This window comes from Mastigoproctus giganteus, chromosome 2 (genome assembly GCF_048544385.1).
Source record: "Mastigoproctus giganteus isolate SK-2022 chromosome 2, ASM4854438v1, whole genome shotgun sequence".
Classification (NCBI taxonomy): Eukaryota; Metazoa; Arthropoda; class Arachnida; order Uropygi; family Thelyphonidae; genus Mastigoproctus; species Mastigoproctus giganteus.
Genome location: NC_143576.1, coordinates 21,959,905 through 21,980,619, shown reverse-complemented (window position 1 = coordinate 21,980,619; position 20,715 = coordinate 21,959,905). Strand labels below are relative to the sequence as shown.

The window sequence follows — 20,715 nt, the reverse complement described above, 5'->3', positions numbered from 1 at the left end:
GGCTTCGTCATCAGTGGGCGGGTAGGTAATACAACATGCCATCTCAGTTGCGAAGTTATATCCACATTATGAGAGATGCCAGAAGGGTGTGGTGGTAATGTATTTGGAAAATTAAATGCACTAGGCATAATCCTTATGGGTTTTGATAATTAACTATATAATATCGGTGTAAATACACCATAGTTAACCCATAGATTTGAGCTACGATTGTAGCGTAGAAGGCATCGTTTTAATTGTATCTCATAATGTGGTTGCCTTCACAACAAGATTACCTACCCGCCCACTGATGACGAAGCCAAAAAGCTTCGAAACGATCGTCTGGGTGGTGGTACACTGAAAATAAATAACAGTAGTCTTCTCTACTAGAGAAGCGTTATTTATTTGAAGTAATTCAGTAGTAGCTATCTTGTTGTGAAGGCAACCACATTATGAGATACAATTAAAACGATGCCTTCTACGCTACAATCGTAGCTCAAATCTATGGGTTAACTATGGTGTATTTACACCGATATTATATAGTTAATTATCAAAACCCATAAGGATTATGCCTAGTGCATTTAATTTTCCAAATACATTTTTTTTAATGTAAACTCCAAACACGAGAGGTATTAGAACCTGTAGTACTTAGTACCGTGCTTGGGTTGGAGGTTGAGAAGACGAAAGAAGATATTTGTTGACATTGGACTTGAACTTCTGTAGACTGTAATTTTCAGGAAATACGTATGAAGGAAAGTTGTTCTAGAAAATGGCAGTTGAATGAATAAGCGAGGAAGATGAAAAGTTGGTTCTGTGAATTTGAAGTTGGACAGTAAATGGATGTTGGCTGGTGGCGGCAAGTGTTCGGACTGTTTTGAAAGAGAGAGAGAGCAGGAATTATAGAAGCCAATTCAGAAGAACAGTGCCCATGGAAGTATCTGTAGAAGAGGCATGCAGCAGAAACAGTACGTCTATGAGACAGTGAGTGGAGAGACTCTGTTAGAGATGAATCATTAATTAACCTAACTGCCCTCTTCTGAATGGAATCAAGAAGCCTGAGGTTTTGGGGGCACCACCCCCCGATGTGGGAACAATATTCCATGAAAGGGCAGATTTACGATTTATACAGAGTGAGCAGCTGTTTGGAAGAAAAGTAACGCTGAGAGCGAAAGAGAAAACCAAGTTTTTTAGATGCAGAGGAAGCAATATTTGTAATGTGCTTGTGCCAAGAGAGATTAGAAGTCAGGGTAATCCCCGAAAGAGATATATCATTTTGCCTAGAAATCGGAGTGTCATTAAAGATAAGCATAGGAGCAGAAGAATCCTTATTGCGAGATATAAGACAAGACTGAGTTTTAGAAGGGTTGAAATCAACTAAGTTGTCTTCGCCCCACTGGAGAATTACCTGAAGATCGGCATTTAAGAAATTGGTAGAAGATTTTCGAGAAGTTGAAGTTGATTGAGCAGGACAAGGTTTCTCAAAATGGAAAGTGGAATGCAATGTGCTATCATTGGCAAAACTATGGATAGGATTTCCAGTCAATAGAAGTAGGTCATTAATATACAAGAGGAAAAGAGTGGGGGGAAGGAACTGAATCTTGGGGGACACCGGCATTAGTGGAGAAGTTAGAAGACAGAGAGCCATCTACCATCACCCTCAGTGAGCGATCAGAGAGAAAACTGGATAACCAATTACTAAAAACAGTTGGCAAATCATAAGATGGAAGCTTGTTTAGAAGACCTTTATGCCAGACACGATCGAAAGCCTTTGAGATGTCAAGAGCAACTACTTGTGTTTCACCAAACCTTTCCATTGAATTAGTCGATAAATGGGTAACATAAGCCAGAATATCACCACTGGATTGACGCTGACGGAATCCATACTTCTGTCTGATCGTTGATCAGACGGAAGATTTCTAGGTAGTTTAACAGTTGGCGGTTAATTGATTTCTCCATTACTTTAGAAAGAGTAGAAGTAATTGCAATCGGACGATAATTCTATGGGAGGGATTTGTCACCCTTTTTAGAAACTGGCTGGATATGAGCAAATTTCGAAACAGAAGGAAAAACACCTTTGGAATAGGAAAATGAAAAAAGGCTGCAAAGAATAGGAATAAATTCAGGAGCATAGGTTTTGAGAACGAGTGGAGAAATACCATCGGGACTGGAGCTTTCTTTTGACGGAAGACCACAGGAGGAACTGAATGGAGTGTGTTGGGAATGGTGGGAGGTGTTTTACCAAGATCATTAATACATGAATTGGAAGAAAAATGGGATGCTAGCAGGTCAGATTTATCCTTGGCTGAAGTGGCAACAGAACCATCTGGTTTCGACAGAGGTGGGAGCAGAGATGGGCAAAAGTTGCGGCCAATAGCTTTAGCAGGAGACCAGAATGCTCGGCTACCATTAGGGCGACAAGCAAGTTTTCTACTCTTAGCCTGTTCAAACTCTAGTTTGGACTGATTAATAACTGCTTTACAATTGTTGCGAGCTTTGGTGTAGGCAGAAAATGAAACTGGAGAATTAGAAACAAGCCAATTAAGCCAAATATGCAACATTCTTCTCTTGAACAGCTTTAGCACATTTATTGGAAAACAAGGTTTAGATAAAGGACGAGATTTTAAAGTGGAGTGTGGGATAAAGGATTCCAAATTTAAAGTGGAGATAAAGGATTCCATTCCTGCAAGAATAATTTCACTGACACGATCTGAGCAAACGTTGAAATCAGAAGTTTTGAAACAGTAATCCGACCAAGGAAAAGAAGAAAAGAAATCTCGCAGGTCATCCCATTTTGCATTCTTGTAATGCCAAACAACAGGAGGTTGGGAATAGCCATGAGATAAAGGTTCCATTGGAGAAGAGACAATCACCAAGTTGTGATCTGATGTGCCTAAAGGACCTCTCACTTCGACCGTGTACTTAGAAGGGTTGTTTGTGAGAAAAAGATCAAGCGTATTGGCTGTATGATTAGGATTGTCCAGTATTCTTGTAGGTAAATGAACAATCTGTGCAAGGTCATTGTAAAAGCCTCAGCATCTTGACCAGCTGGATCAGTGTGACTAGAAAACGGAAGCCAGCTGGAGTTGTGAACATTAAAATCAGCAAAGAAAATTACCTCACTGTTAGGAAAGTTGGACTGGAGAAAGTCAAAGAGCTCCAAGTGATTAGTGGAGTTGGAAGAACGGTAGCGACAACAGATTAATTTGACACAATGAGGTAGAGGGATTTTAAGCCAGAGAAGATCAAAGAGAGGAGATTCCAAATTGCCAAGTCTCTGACAGGGAACATCAAGCGAAAGGAATCATACAGCAAATAATTTGGGCATCTGAGATGAGCAGTAGTTGAATCAACCGATAACTGAGATTCTGTCAGAAAAAGTACATGGGGTTTGGCAGACTGCAAGTGGAAGTGGACATCGTTGGGATTAGAATTGAGACCACGTATATTTGTGAAATGAATTAGGAAGTGCTTGGGAGGTTTAGATCTTTTCGCAGATAAGCTTGCTCTATTAGTTTGACAATTCATGGTGTATTCAATAGTAAGAAAAAGTGGGTGGGACATGCTGTATGAAGTAATGAAATTTTTGGATATGGCGTACACATGGTAAAAAATATACCCAGATCCTTGACATAACGTGGCCTCGAAAGTGCTCCCCGCATACACACTACTCGGACCCCCTCCAGTCACTATCTGCAGAGTAGAGGTAGCAAGATTATACACTACCTGATCCCGAAGCCTCCTAGAGAGTTACCAATAGGTTTGGTCCGGTGTACTAACTAGCGGCCGGCCTGCGAACACCGTTTTAGAGCTGTACCCTCGAAATGTAAGGAATATTGGATCTCGCCATGATGTTCATCATAACCTCAAAAGTCATCAATCATACTGCATGATGGAAGAGATAAGGAAGTGTTGTCCAGAACTTAGGTGTAGAGACTAAACATGGGTTCCACCACTTCAAGCCTCCAATAAGCAAAGTGGTGGTATTGCACCTGTTGATGAGAGTCATCTACAACCTAGTACTGCCTGGTAACATAGAGGGGCGGCATTCCTCCATGTGGTGTGGGTGCCACACCTCGACCCCTGCTTACATTGGTTCACACCTGGGTGATCACCCATCATGTACTTGTGCATGGAGGTTATTGAAAACGTTTTACACAAGCTACCAGGTAGAAAGGTTATTTTCATGATCGACGCTAATGCATCCTGCACTCTTTGGAATAGTCCCATCTCGGACCCAAAGGGGGAGTTACTTGAAGAGTTACATTAGGACTAAGAATTTGACTGGCTGGAACACTCCCAATCATCCTCCTACCTTGGTGTCCTCTAGGGGTCAGTTGTATATAGATATTACTTTGTCTAATTCTACCTTTGGTTCTCTCATCAGGGATTGGAAAGTGCTTGCTTCATGGTCTGGGAGCGACCACAATGGTATTTCTTTCATTTTGGATTTTGGTCCGTCTTCTCGAGGGTTGCGTGGCTCTCATGACTCTCCAAGATATAGGACTCGGGAAGCGGACTGGCTGCTTTTTGACAATAAATTTCGTGAAATTATTACTACCCAAAAGATAGAACTTAAAATTTTGAATGCAGATTCTCAAGCTATTGAGGTTCAAAAGTTAATTGTAATGGTTTGTGATGTTTATCTTTGAAAAAAAGAAACACAAGAAAAACTTTGTTCCATGGTGGTCGGTGGGATTGAGTGATCTCAGGAGAAATGTAAAGAATTCGCGAAGGAATTTTCAAAGGGCAAAGAGAGGAAATAAAAAGTCTAGAGCATATCTATATGACTGCCATATTTTAATATTTTAATTACTATATATATCACAAAAAGAAAAATGCGTGGGACCGCCTCGTAAATGCTACTATGAATAATGAACCTTGGGGTTTACCCTACAAGTTAGTTATGGACAAGTTTCATATGGGAGAATTGTTCTCATCTTTTACATCTGGAGCATGGAGTGAGTCAATAAATGCTATATTAGATAGCTTAATACATCAAGATGTCACAGTACCTGAGGGCACTGAGCATACAGACCTTAGAATGAAACATCTAACATATGAAGGAGAGGTTTTTGAAGAACCATTTTTGAATGAAGAAATTAATCAAGCGATCCTTTCTATGAAAGACGGGAAATGTCCTGGCTTGGACTTGATTGAGGTTGCTGTCCTTAAACATGTCTGGAAAGTGTGTCCACAGGTCATTTCTAACTTGATGAATGCTTGTTTTAAAGAAGGTAGATTTCCAGTGTCTTGGAAGATAGCAAACCTGAAACTATTGTTGAAAAACCATGAAAAACAGTCTAGCAATCCTGGTTCTTACAGGTTGGTTGTTTTGTTGCCCATATTGGGCAAAGCTCTTTAAAAACTTGTTGTCTCTAGATTTCAAACATATTATTCTGCTAAAGGTCTGAACGTTCAAATGCAGTTTGGCTTCACTAAAGTCAAGTCAACTGTCGATGCTATAAAGTTAACCATTGATTCTGTGTCTTCCTCTGAATCTGAATGTCCTCGGCCTCTTCGTGGACTTCAGAGGAGCCTTTGACACTGTTTGGTGGCAAAGAGCATCCTGGCAAGGTTCAGGGATGCCAGGGTCTCTTCCATTTTTGCAGGGTTTTCTGCAAAGAACAGTTTCCCGTTCTTGGCCCTGTTTGCTGGAATGTGGTCCTTGATGGGTGGCTTTCAGTTCAACATGAGAATATTATGAAATTTGCATACACGGATGATTTAGTTGTTCTTGTTTTTGGCCAGTCCCATCTTGAAGTGGAAAATAGAACAAACTTCGTTTTGGAGGATTTGAATGATTGGTGCAAAATTCACAAACTTCAAATTTCCATTCCAAAAACCAAACAGATGTTTTTGAAAGGTTATCCTAACTTAAATAGGCATCCAAATGTCAGGTTGAATGATCAGGCAATCAAAATTACTGGATTGTATAAATATTTAGGCATTATGATAGACAGTAGATTTAATTTTGTTACTGATGTGAAGTATATCTTACAAAAAATTAAGGCTATTATTGGAAAGATTATTAGAATTACAAAAAATGATTGGGTGGCTCAAACCCCTCAACCATTAAGTTTTATTATACTAGTATATTTGTTCCTATTATATGTTATGCAACTGGTGCTTGGGGCTTCAGGTTTAATAATTGTTTAATTAAAAAACATCTCCTATAGGCCCAAAGATTCTTCCTGCGGCCTTACAGGTTTTGTGTGGCAGGATGCCCATACAATATGAGGTTGTGTTGCAATAGCATTAGCATTAGTAGAGGCATTTGATGCAAGAAAGCAAGCTTATGCAGCATCAGCCAAAAAAAAAAAAAAACCCCACTTCCACTTCACCCCTCTGTTCGTTCAAAATACCTGTCCAGCTGAGCCTTAAACTTATTTAGGCTATCAACCTCCACTACAAGGGATGGAAGTCTGTTCCACCAACCAACCACCTGCTGGCTAATACAATATCTCTTGTATAATTCAACACAAAAGTATTCGTGTGCAGGCAGAAGCCTATTCAGTCGATTTGAATCTTTCTGAAAAGGAAGATATTTCTAGGCTTAGACTGCAGTTTGTTAGGGACTGGCAGAATGTTTGGTCTCTATCTGAACTTGGAAGAAATGCTTACAGGTTTATGCCTAATGTAACAGTATTCAGAAGCAACAGCTGACCTGGTTTTCTCCAGGTTTATATATATCTTTTCTTTTAAGAGGTCATGGAAGCTTAAATTCTAAGCTTTTTTCCTTTAGCCTTTCAAACTCTCCTAACTGTCTTTGCAGTGCTCCAGAAACTGTGGAGCACCTGATCTTTGACTGTGTGTCTTACATAGACCTTAGATATAGGTTACAATTGATTACAAATGTATATAACCAGAGTGATATGTTTCATTTTCTTGTAAATAGAGAAAATTACACAGCATTAGTGGAGTTTACTGATAAATTATTCAGCAGAAGGAAGCATATTATGCATGGTGATCTCAATGACCATATTTTACTGGATGTGTTAATCGTGTTCTGTAAGTATTGTAATTTCTGGAAATGCTGTCTACTTGAGTAAATGTATCTAATGAAATTACGTTGATAGAATGTGTAAATCATGTAAATGTTTAACATGTGTAAATATTTATACTGTTGGCTTTTGGATTCGAGATTGGAATCCTTGATAGGGTTTTATTGCTTGTGATCGGTTGATCAAGGCATGTTTAAGCTGTGAATTAAATTTAGACCTGATTGTAAATAGGTTGAATAATAGACTTCACCTAGTGATGGTTCTCTTACTGGGTTTGGGTGAAATTAATTGAACTTTTGTCTTGAGTTGTTGGGACTTATAGAAAGTGCATGATAACTGACAATAAATATCAAAGTTGCAGAATCTACAACTTGTTTTCAATTGGATATCATGGCCCTCAGCAATAAAAACCTAGTTGTGTTTAAAAGAACTGTTTTGATGAAATGATTCTGCCCTGGTTGAACTTGATTTATCAGGGTGAAAATGTCTGTTGGCCAAGGACTTTTGGTTTAATAGTATATACTATAAGGTTTTCATTTTGTTATTGGTGAACTGGCTGGATTGAAACTGTTATTGTATGTCCGATCTTGTGTTTTTTCATAGTCCTGGTTGCTATCCAGGACTATGAAATTGGTGATACAATTACTGTCTCTATGACTTGTTGAATTACTTCTTGGCAAGAGCTGGAGTTGTGTGTTTCTCCTAAAAGATTATTAATTATGAGTTGTCTAACAAATTAATGTATTGAACTGAGCCTTTTTTTGTAATGTGGACTTGCACCTTGTCTGAATATTGGAAGTCTTGACTGTTGAGGTTGAATGGTGTTTTGGGCCTCTGGTTTGGTAGTCCAGTACTTATGTTGTTAGTGCTTGGCATGATGATCTCCTGAAATGTAGAGTTTGTGATTGACTGGCACTTGATTGGCTGTAAAATGTATATATGTTCTGGAAGCTATTGTGGTCTCCCTCTGAATTTAGAGGATAGACATTGTGGAGTTAATATGTTGGCTACACAGTGTCCTTTTTTTCTACACATGTCTTTTTTTTTTCCCTTTTTTTTTTTGTGATTTGTAGTTGTATTATTTAGATATATATTGTTTTCTGGATGTTTATAAATAGTTAAATTTTTTGTAAATAACTGATTTTTTTGTCCCTTGCCAATTGTTTGGGTCAATGTGTTATGTAAATGGGAGATGTCCTTTTGGAAATTATTCTTGCTTTTGTGGACAGACTTTAAATTCTCCTTGTTTCTTCTCCTGAGTTGGGAGGGGTTGGAATGATTTTGGTTGTAGAAATGTATTCTAATTTTGTTTTATTGTTTCTCGCTGTACTCGTGGGTGGATATTGCTAACTCTTTGCTAATATTGAATTGTAATGGACTTAAAACTTAACTTAGCTTTTGTCTAGGCATGATTTTATTTGTTTCCTGTTTACCTAATGTTAGGATTCAGGAAATGGAATTGGTTTGTTAATGTCTCCCCCACTTGTGTTGTGGAATGGTCTAAAGCCAGAACCAATGTGCATATTGTTGTTATTGTTTATGGTTGACTGATATTTGGTCATAAGTTTAGATTAAGTATCTGTTCACTAGTCTTTCTTAAATATGTTATACTTTCTTACTGTATGTTACTCGTTCTTCTAGAGGATGTCTTTTTCTTTTTCCCCTACTTTCTATCTCTATTTCCCCCTTCCTCCCCTGCACCCATACTTCTCATTCTATTACCCATTTCTTTTTCATAAAATTCCTGATACAGTAGACTCTCGATTTTCTGGGATAAATGGTAAAAAAATATTCCCGGTTAATCCAAAAATACAGTAAATCCCCAACATACGTAAGAGACTTCTTACGTATGTCGGGGATTTACTTGCATGAGAAGTCCATTCCAGGACTTCTTATGCAAGTTGAGTTTTGCATAACTCGGGAATGACTAATAAAACATTGCTGCTATATCCCTGATATGCCAAAATTACAAAAATCACATAATATCCTCAGAAGGATGAAGAAAAATAGTTATATTTTTAATTAGTTCAATTAAAAACGTTATCTGGGGACAGCAGTAAAGTAGCCGAAGTGGCACATAAGAAAGGAAACATAAAAGGAAGAAAAAGCGCATGTTATTGTACAGTAAAAACTGATATGTATTTCGTAGCCTTGGTTATTATAGTTGACTTTATTGGTGCCGATCCCTTCTCTTATTCTGTCTTTGTTCTTTATTATTGTGTTCACCATTGACAAATCTGAATTCCGCGCGATACTTGTTAATGTTTGGTCATTTTCATACATCCTTATTATTTTAATTTTCTGATCCAACTCAATCGCTTTCCTTTTCTTGATAAATATGCTAGTACTGCTGTCACCAATTCTCTTAGTTGGCACCATGATAACGGTCAAAATTAGATTTTCTGTAAAGAACCTCACAGGATTAAGGCAAAAACTCACTATTATCACTCCACGTGAGCTCACATTTTACTAAAGCACATTTCTGGAGATCACTGCCATAAAACAAAAACAATTTGCATTTTCCGGGTTACTGGGCTTTTCTGTTAGTACAAAATTATAAATGGATAGTAAACTCGGTTTTATTGCATTTGCGATAATATCGATAGCTAGAATTCTGTGGGTTTTTATGTTATTATGGTGAAGTGTGTGTCCCCTTCACTGAAATCTTCAGTCATATAAAATATATATATATATAAATAACGTGATGTAAGTCCGAAGCTACATAAGTCAGGGACTTACTGTATCGAAAAATGTTCAGCGACCTATGTAAAAAGTATGGCAATAGATAAAAAAAAAAAATGAAAAACTTACCACGCACTACTCACGTGTCCAATACGATGCTTCCGTTTATTTTTTACAATGTCATGTATGGTTTGGTCAACAACATTATAATGGTTCATTGAGTTTTAAGGGATGCACTGTTTTAAAATTTTGAATAATTTCAAGTTTTTATTTAATTGAAAGCACAACGCTTGCTTTTGCCCATCATTTTCACTATTTCTAAAAATAAAATAAAAAAAGTTACTATAAAAAAAAAATTCCAACATCCCTGACATACATAAAGAAACAAAATTTGGCCTTTTGCGGTGCAATGGAACAACAATCAACGCAATGCACTAAAACAAACTAAACATTTGGTCTCTCTCTCTTTTTTTTTTTTTTTTTTTTTTTTTGAGCGGCGGATGTGAAGACAACAGGGGTTGCAAGATAATAGGTTCACTAATCTCCCAATGACGACTTATAACACCGCTTCTTGCCACTTATTTATGACTTGCAAAATATTTGTTTATACCTATTCTATTTATTACTTGAATTTTATGATTTCTGGTTTTTTTTTTTTTTTTTTGTTTTTTTTTAATTTCAGGAGATGTCTATTTCTTCTTCCCCTTATCTTCTATCCAACTTTCCCTTCCAGTTCCCATACTTCTCATTCTTAGCTTGACTTCCTTTCCCTAAACACCTTGGGGCTCCCAGGCTTGCCTAATAGCCCCAGTAAGAGTTTCAGTTTAAAAGCAGCCCCTGGTGCACCTCCTTGTGGCCAAGGTTGGGAGTCACAGGGCAGGGAACCAGGTATCCCTGCCCCCCCTCCCCCTGGCTGCGAAGTTGCCAGGTGCCAGCACTCAACCTAACAACACATATACTTACACACCTACATATATACACTTCCCGGCCTTGGCCTTTTGCCTTTTCAGATGCTACTATGATATATAGGGGAAACCCTGGAGACCACAATTAAAACAAACACATATTGACACCTTGACCTTGTCCTTTACAGAAAACAAACTAATTGGTCCTGTCCTGGACTCAACATCTTATGTCTACTGACAGGATACACAGGTGTTGATCATAAATTACACGCGTTGGTTTAGCAGCCTCTCCTTTGTACTTGTGTAGCCTTGATGAAAAACTATAGAACATATGCTTTTCGGGTGTAATTTTTATGTTGACTTGAGGAATCAAATGCAAATTATTACTGAGGTATATAATGCTGAGAATATGTATCAATTAGTAACAAATAGAGAACTTTCATGCCCTAGCTTATTATGCTGATTAACTATTTAAAAGGAGAAAACATATTTTGAGTAATAATTAGATATTTTAGATTAGATATTCTTTAGATTAGATATTAGATTAGATATTCTAATAGCTAAATTCTTCTGTATGGAAGAAGTTTCTCAGCATCATGAATTTGCTGAGTTTGATTACTTGTTTTGAGTTGTAACTTTTATGGTAATTACTGTAATTTAATTGATAATTAAATGAAATTGCAAGATAGCAATTTCAGCCATGGTTGTGCACTATTTGTTCATGGCCAGCATGTATATATGTACATAAGACTGTCAATTATTGTCTATTTAAGTCTGTTAATTGTCACCTATAAATTAATTAGATAACGACTTTACTGTCAAGATCAGATTATATACTTGTAAGATCCAATGTTGTTTCTTATGGTTCAGAAACACAAACATGGTAAGACCCCCGTATCCTCGGGGGATACCAGGAGCGTATCTTGGATGGCTGAAATCATGGATATAAGCAAACACCCACTAACCCCATATATAATGCGATTTTCTTGAACATACGTATAATAAAGTTTAATTGATAAATTAAACATACAGTAAGACATTACCAACATTAAATGCAGTAATAATAAAGTACAGCAGACTCTCAATTTATCGGGATTCGATTAACCAGGACACTTCAAGAATCCAAATTTTAAAAAAATCAACCAGAAATCATAAAATTCAAGTAATAACTAGAATTGGTATAAACAGATATTTTGCAAGTCGTAAATAAGCGGCAAGAAACGGTGTTATAAGTTGTCATTGGGAGATTAGCGTACCTATTATCTTGCAATCCCCCACTGTCTTCACACCTATCACTCAAAACAAAACAAAAAATTTAAAAAAAGAGACCAACTGTTTAGTTTGATTTAGTGTGTAGCGTCGATTGTTGTGTTCCATCGCACCACAAAAGGACAAATTTTGTTTCATTATTTATGTCAGGGATATCAGAATTTTTTTTTTTTTTTTTGTATAGTAACTATTTTTTATTTATTTATTTTTTTTTTTTTTGTTTAGAAATCATGAAAATGATGGACAAACGCAAGAGTTGTGCTTTCAAATTAAACAAAAACTTGAAATTATTCGAAAGTTCGAAAACAGTGCATCTGTTAAATCTCTAAAGAACCATTATAATGTTGGTGACCAACCCATACGCGACATTGTAAAAAATAAAGGGAAGCATCGTATTGGACACACGAGTAGTACGTGTTAAGATTTTTCGGTTTTTTTTTTTTTTTTTTTCCTGTGGTTAACCACGGGTAACTGAATCAGCAGATACAGGGGCACAACTGTATATGATTTGTGCTTGTTTTGCATTGCTACAGGCTGCTCAGTGGTGCTGATCTTCACTACATTGACTTGAAAACTGCTTGATGTCTTCTAAGTTATTGTTGTCTCTCAAGAACTGCATTTGAATGATATTGTTCCACCAACTTCTAATGCATGGTTTTATAATGAACTGTGACTAATTGGACTTTATTCCCATTGCAAAGTCTTCATTATGTATGTGACTTCCTTACCTTCAGTATGTGACTTCCTTACCTTGCCTGGTTTGGTTTGGTTTGGGACGTATATTGAACAGAGTTGTTCTTTGACCTGTCAATAGACAATAGAAAGTGACTGTATACTATCTAAAATAAGAACTGATACTGAGTTTAGTTGTACTGCCAATTGCTTGTACTAATTGATGATAATTTTAACTAAGACCTTTTTAAAGATGTCAAGTCTGCCGCTGCACTTGCAGTGAATGCTACTATAGCTATTTTAATGTTTTATTAAGACCATTATAACACGTATCTCTGCCACTGCAAGGTACGTGATCATAACCTGACACCTGTCTGAGTAGGTGTCTTAGTTATTTAACTACCTGATGTATATCTTTTGTCATAATGGTCAATGACAGTTGTGTTGGTTTCCTCCAATCGTCTCTTCTTGTTACTAATTAAATTTAATATACTTTCACTTTTGACTATAGTCATTATGACACTTTTCTATAAGATTCTTAACTGTTTAGCTAATATTTTAAATGCTTTGACATATAAAAGAATTTTTTATTGTATGTTTCATGGTTTAACATACTTTTTTATCCATAACATAAGTTTTCTTATGAATACTAGATTAACATAAAGTTTATTTAACCAGGTTAGTTTGCTGGTCGTCCTCTTTTCTGTTACTTTTCCTAAACACTAATTTTTATTTTCTGGGGAAGTCTCTTCCTTCTCCTCGACATTCTATCCTTTTTTTCCCTTCTCCTTCCTTTCTCCCCTATGTCTCCCACTTATTCATGTTTCAGTTCTCAAAAATACCCTCAGGATTTTCAGTAATTGCTGTAAGCTCCAATAAGAGCTGTGTACAGTCCTTGGTGTGCCTCCTCTTAGTGGCAAGAGATGGGGGGCAGGGGACCAGGTGCTGGCACTCAACATTCAACAGAACCACACACACATACCACCAGCTTTGGCATATGCCTTACAGACGAAACCACAGCGTATAGGGGAAACCTTGGAGACTGCCCGAAAAACAAAAATACTTTAAATATTTTGTCCTTTCTTTACACATTGTACTCCCCCATTCAAGTTCTGCATCTCTTCTATTTGATGACTTGACCACCACTTCAAATTGATCAAATTTATTTACTATACTCCTAGCATTGGTGTACATGCAAATATACATGCACCTGTTCTTATTCTTAGTTAACCTAATACAGCCCATCTTTACTTTTCCATGATGACTCACAGTAGGCCTTGAAATCCCCAACACCCTGCTTTCCAGGCTGCTGCACATTCCAATAGAAACAAGCCAAGAATCACGTTTACCTCTGCCCGCAAGTATTGTTAATCTGTTAGTCTGTGTATCCTCCCAAGCTATCTATTTTCCAAACCATCTAATACTACCTCGATAGCATCAGCAAATATTCTTGCACCCTTTCTATTTAAGTGTACCCCATCCCTGTAGAAGCAATCTCTCCTGTTAACAAGCACAGACCACAGTGAACAAATATACATGCCTGTTCTTACTCTTAGTTACCCTAATACAGCCCGTCTTTACTTTTTCATTCCTTATCTTTCATTTTTTTTTAACAGGATGAAGTAAGAAATAATTATAGTAGGCCTTGAAATCCCCAACACCCTGCATTCCAGGCTGCTGCACATTCCAATAGAAACAAGCCAAGAATCACATTTACCTCTGCCCACAACTATTGTTAATCTCTTAGTCTCCCAAGCTAACTATTTTCCAAACCATCTAACACTGCCTCGATAGTATCAGCAAATATTCTTGCACCGTTTCTATTTAAGTGTACCCCATCCCTGTAGAAGCAATCTCTCCTGTTAACAAGCACAAACCACGCAGAAAAATTCTACCACATTTATATCATTCTTTGTTGATTGATGAACAATGGCAGCAAGGTCCTTTCACACTTCATTCCTTAACTTTCATTTTTTTTAACAGGATGAAGTAAGAAATAATTATAGTAGGCCTTGAAATCCCCAACACCCTGCATTCCACGCTGCTGCACATTCCAATAGAAACAAGCCAAGAATCACATTTACCTCTGCCCACAACTATTGTTAATCTGTTAGTCTCCCAAGCTAACTATTTTCCAAACCATCTAACACTGCCTCGATAGTATCAGCAAATATTCTTGCACCGTTTCTATTTAAGTGTACCCCATCCCTGTATAAGCAATCTCTCCTGTTAACAAGCACAAACCACGCAGAAAAATTCTACCACATTTATATCATTCTTTGTTGATTGATGAACAATGGCAGCAAGGTCCTTTCACACTTCATTCCTTAACTTTCATTTTTTTTAACAGGATGAAGTAAGAAATAATTACATATACTATATCGACAAGCACGTGTAATAATGAACTATTAATTTTAAACAAGATTCAAAATTTGCTGGTGCTCTCACTCATTGTTCATGCATGCATAGCAACTATGTTATACTTTCTTCACTGTACATCTCACCATTAAGAAATATATGTTAACCTTAAAGAAAAAGATTATCAGTGATTATTTTTCATGCATTATGATATAATTAATTTAAGATTTAAATGTATGTTTTTATACCAAAATTATTTTTATTAACCTTTTCAGTATTTCTGTCTATGTTTTGAATGAAAGTCGGGCAGTTCACTTCCGGACTGTTCATTAATGTACGAATTATCTTGAAGAAATGCAGAAGCAATCCAATATTTGGGTTGGCTGTTTCATTTGAAAATGTAAAAAGATCAACTACAAGAACATGTAATATCTGAACTAAAAACAACATAATTTCCAGTTATTTTGTATAAATGTAAATGTATCACATGTCTGCAGGGGAGTTCGAGCCCATCACCACCAAATACAGAGGATGTGGAAAGGTCAGAGAATGACCACCGCATATTCCAGGAGCAATATGGCCTTAGTTGCTAATGCTCCTAAAAAAAAAATTTTTTTTTTTAAATAACCAATTATCTGCAGGGGTAACTCAGAATTTTTTTTTTTGGCTGGTGCAACAAAAGCCTCAGGCATCCTTGCACCATATGGCTAATAATAATAATAATATTAAAAATTGAAATTGAGACTGCTAGGAATTAGAAACAACATTTCAAGATATTTCAAATATATTTACAATCTGAAATATATATATCAGAATCTAAGGTTAAATTATTGCTTGAAGTCATTCCTTTGGATGTACTGACAAAAATACTGCTAGATTAGGGGTTAAAAACTTTTTTGGCACAAGTCGGCACCACATTACATTTCCATCTTTAGTAACATAGGATACATAACCAGCAAATTAAGAAGAAGAAAAAAAAACCATAGATAATTGTTACATTTTTCTTGATCGTGTGATGATCAAGATATTTGGATATGGAACGTTGGTAACCATAGCATTTTTTTTTTTTTTTCAAGACAACAAGAACAAAGAAAATATTAGCAGCTGCAAGCTGCAGAATACTATTTGGAAACATACATAGTAATAAAATCCATTTTGAGTTTCCATTTATTTTATTCAATAAAAAAATTGCTTGTGCACCCTGTACACACAAAAGATGTTTCATGTGAAAACATCCTTGACTTGGAAGAGGTTAGTGAAATCCATTTGTAGAATAGTATGACTTGCCGCTAAAGAACCATTATTATGGTTCTTTTGTGATGATCATACTGCCTTAGTATAATTGCAACAATATAAATATTTGACCACAACAGTACACATCCGTCTCACATTTCTGTTACATTCCATTCTTAGGTGGGGTGCCTCTGTAGCCTTTTGGGCATTAGCAGCAGTGCGTAGCACACGCTTCTTGATTAGACCGGGGTTCAAGCCCGTGACCACCAAATACGGAGGATGCAGAAAGGTCAGGGAATGATCACCGCATATCCCCGGAACAATATGGCCTTAGTTGCTAATGCTCCTAAAAAACCAAATAACGTAACATAACATAACCATTCTTAGGTGCCACCAAAGAGTTTTCACATCAAAAAGCAATCCCTTATATGTGGGCATCACTTGATGGAGAATATACATATACTGAAAGGTGTGGAGTAGTAGCTCTCATTAAAAAAAAAAAAAAAAAAAAAAGAGAAGTTGTGGTATCAAAATATTATGTGTTCATTTGGCATTTCTAAATATAGGGTACTTTTATAACTATGAGATTATACCTTTGAAACATTGGCTGTGTTTCTTTCTTTCTTTTTTTTTTTTTTTTTTGTATTGCATTTTAAATGCATAAAAATAAACTTTTATGCTAAGTGCCTTTTCTATTAAAAAAATTATTACAGTGAATCTGTTTCATGGAAAGTTAGCTAATCAACTCTGAAACTCCTTTCAGACTGATGAATCTCTAGGCAAATCACAACTTGTATTACTGTTTATATTGAAATAACAGTAGCTTCTTTGTACATTTTACCTAATTATTCTTAGTCTCTCTGAGTTTGATGGCTTAATAATTCAGTTGCTTTTGATTTATTTTGTACACTGGGTGACTGGAATGGATATTTTAATAACTCCAAGCAGCCCTTTGAGCATGATTCGACAATTTTACAGTAATATACACTGATCACCCTCTCATATGACATTAAATAGGACTATCTAGTGCAGAGTCACTAGATAGTCCTATCTGGTGACTCTGGTCTACTTTCATTTCAAATGTATTCCATTTCCTTCTACCTACTCTAGTAGGTAGAAGGAAATAGAATACATTTGAACACAGGTGGTGCAAGGATCTTTGCCAGTTTCATTGAGGAGGCCTTAAGGGTTCAGGGAAATTGCTAGTTTAGAGGACAAAGGGTAATACATATTTGCATTTATCTGATGATATGGATAAGAGTAATGCTTGCACACATCTCAAGGCTCCTTTTACGAGGACACCAAAGCCAAACAGTCGGCCCAGGAGAAACTTCTTTGGACCTTTTTTTCAGACTGGTCAAGTTAACTTTTTCCAGAGCACACATGTAAATTTGTGTACATATATAAATTGTCAGTTGATGTACAAATTGTTTCGAAATCTTCCAGTACATGTTGCCCTCTCTTATTTGTGTTTCCAACTAATGGTAGACAGTTTTAATAGATGGCATGAAACTAGATTTGAAAATCAAAAGAGAGTTGATTTCACGTGTTGGTTATTATTGTCCTGTTTGGTTTAAAGAAGCCTTTATGAAATCTACAATTTTTTTTTTTTTTTCTGATTTGAATTTTACCAGTAATTTCACTCTAAACAGACCAAAATAAGAATAAATTAATACGTAAAAAAATTTATGTACAAAGTTTTCATTTTTATAGTTTAAGAAAAAAAAAAATACCCTACCAAAAATTCACTCTGCAGAGCAGTTGGGTAGTAGAAACCTCATTACCTTCAACTGATACATTCAACAAACTTGTTAATGAAATGAAAGGGTTAACAGTGTCGGGGTGAGCTACATGCCGTCTTCCCCCAAGAAACTTTTGTATTTCATTCAATATACTATTTCTGTAAACCCAGTTTACAGAAATAGTATATTGATGCTTTGTGTCCTTTCTGTTCAAAAATTATTCTTTTCCTGTATGTTATCAATTAGAACTATAAATAAGATTATCTCTTTAAATGTAGATATCGCAGCCCATTGATCAATGGAATTCATTTAAAGAACACACACACACACACACACACACACACACACACACACACACACACACACACACTGTAAGAAATTTCCTTCCTGATATTTAATAGCCCTTTTAAAGTTTTTGAGTTAATTATATCATAAATCTCATATCAGTATTGTAGTTCAAATAATAGGCATGGCTGTAAGTCGAAAAATGAAAGCCATGATGCAATTAAGAGGAAGGAATTTTATATTTACATCAAGAACATTTTGTTCATTAAGTCTATTTTAAAAGGTAATTATTTATTGTAAAACATTTTTATAGTTTCATCCACATCTGATGTATCTGGAATAACATCAAAGTCAGTGGAAGATACCAAAGGGTCAGTAGTGTTATCTGAAAGTTCCAAGTATGTTTTTTTTTTTTAGTCAATAAATTTTAAAGATAGATACTGGTGATAATCATGGTGTAGCAGTATTTATAGTGTTTGGTTTCATTTTGAATGTTTTGATTTGATTTATAACAAAAGTGAAATAAGTTGTTTGATAAATAGTAAATAGCTGTGCATCTTGCTTGATAATAGTTTTAATTTGTACTGCAAGTGGCATATTTGATTATTTACTTCTTGTAATGATGCATTAAAGATTTTTTCATCTATATGTATAGATGAAAGATGATTATAGTTAAAATATATAATAGAATAACAAAATATTTTAAACTAAAATATTCAAATTATTAAGTTATTCAGTTAACATATTCATAAAAACACAATACTTAAATAATAAAATGCAAACTATGGAAAGCAATAAAGTTGAAATACCAGCACACTATATTCACGATTCAAAAATATTCTCTGTAACATAGAAATTTATAAGAGAGAGAGGATATTGGAAGAAATGAGCTTATTAAAAAAGTGAAGCCCAGTAATGGTTCTTTGAGGGAGAAGGCAGTATGCAATATCTATTTAGATACTGTTCATAGTGATTTTTATAAAAGCCAACCTTGCCATCTAACTTAGTATTAGTATTTAACATGAGTCTGTTATTTGACAGCCTCAAGTTGAATTTTTTTAAGAGAAATAATGAGAGGTTCAGATCAGGTAGACTGAATGCTGGTCATGAAGGCAATAACAGGGTCAGGAAAGGGAGGAGGGGATAAAGAAAAAAATGTCCCTTCAACAGACTGTTAGTGTTGTTTATGTTGCACATCAACATTTAGCATTAGTAGAGGCATTTGATGCAAGAAAGCAAGCTTATGCAGCATCAGCCAAAAAAAAATAAAATAAATAAATGAAAAATAACCACTTCCACTTCACCCCTCTGTTCGTTCGAAATACCTGTCCAGCTGAGCCTTAAACTTATTTAGGCTGTCAACTTCCACGACAAGGGATGGAAGTCTGTTCCACCAACCAACCACACGCTGGCTAAAGGCAAATTTCCGCACGTCTATCCTACGTCTGTCTTTCCTCAATCTGAATTTATGCCCTCTCAAGTGATTATTCTGAGCAAGAGGAAGAATCCCATCAGCATTGATGGGATTCTTCAAGGCTTTATACACCTCTGTCAGATCACCTCCCTGGTGCCTAGTCTCCAGACACTGTAATTTGAAAAACTTAAGCCTTTGTTCACAAAAGCACCCCTTTGTTCCATTCACTAATCTTGTTGCCCTTCTCTGTACTCGTTCCAGCAGCTCAACATCCTTCTTGAAATGAGGCCTCCAGGCCTGTATACAGTACTCTAGGTGTGGCCTGACCATTGCCTTATACAAGGGAATAATCACCTCCTTATCCCTGCTAGAAAAATTCCTCTTTATCATTGACAATACACCATGAGCTACTCGTGCATCCATCTGCACTGCTCAGAGAACTTCATATCTGCCTGCACAACCACCCCCAGGTCCCTTTCATTCTCTACCACTGTCAGTGTAGTACCACAGAGTTGATACGTTGCTCTGGGGTTGCTTTTTCCCATATGAAGTACTTTACATTTGTCAATGTTAAACTTCATTTGCCACCTCTCAGCCCATTTGCTCAACCTTTCCAGATCCTGTTGCAGCAGCATAGTGTCAGTAGTGTCCTTGACAACCCTGCCAACCTTCGTATCATCTGCAAACTTGGACATTAAGCTTGATATACCATCATCAATATCATTTATAAATACAGAAAACAATAATGGACCCAATACTGAACCCTGAGGGACTCCACTAATAACATTAGTCCACGATGAGCAGTGTCCATTGATTACCACTCTGTCTTCTCCCCCTCAACCACCCCTTTATCCATATCAGCAATTGCCAACCGGGCTAGCCAGGTGGGTAAGTTGCCTGCCTGGCAGGCGCCTCCGTAGCCAGGTGGGAAGGAGCAGCCGTGCGTAGCACACGCTTCTTGATTAGACCGGGATTCGAGCCCGTCACCACCAAATACGGAGGATGCGGAAAGGTCAGGGAATGACCACCGCATATTCCCGGAGCAATATGGCCTTAGTTGCTAATGCTCCTAAAAACCAAATAAACAATAAACAAACCTGCCTGGCAACCCAAAGGTCGCGGGTTCGAATCCCGCCTCGGGCTTGGATCAAAATACTGCAAAAACCTTGGGAGGTGCA

The 20,715-nt window shown here is 36.6% G+C and overlaps 1 protein-coding gene across 5 annotated transcripts in view; it reads left to right on the top strand.

The window, feature by feature from the left end:
• LOC150089212 (MBT domain-containing protein 1-like) overlaps window positions 1-20,715 on the top strand; it is a 406,745-nt gene that overhangs the window by 349,124 nt on the left and 36,906 nt on the right. For 4 of the 5 annotated variants that reach the window (XM_090388417.1, XM_090388400.1, XM_090388408.1 and 1 more), the window contains exon 18: window positions 18,437-18,521. In XM_090388417.1, coding sequence (XP_090244543.1) covers window positions 18,437-18,521 — 85 coding nt within the window. The remainder of the gene's footprint in view (window positions 1-18,436; window positions 18,522-20,715) is intronic. The other variant, XM_090388411.1, reaches the window with a different exon arrangement.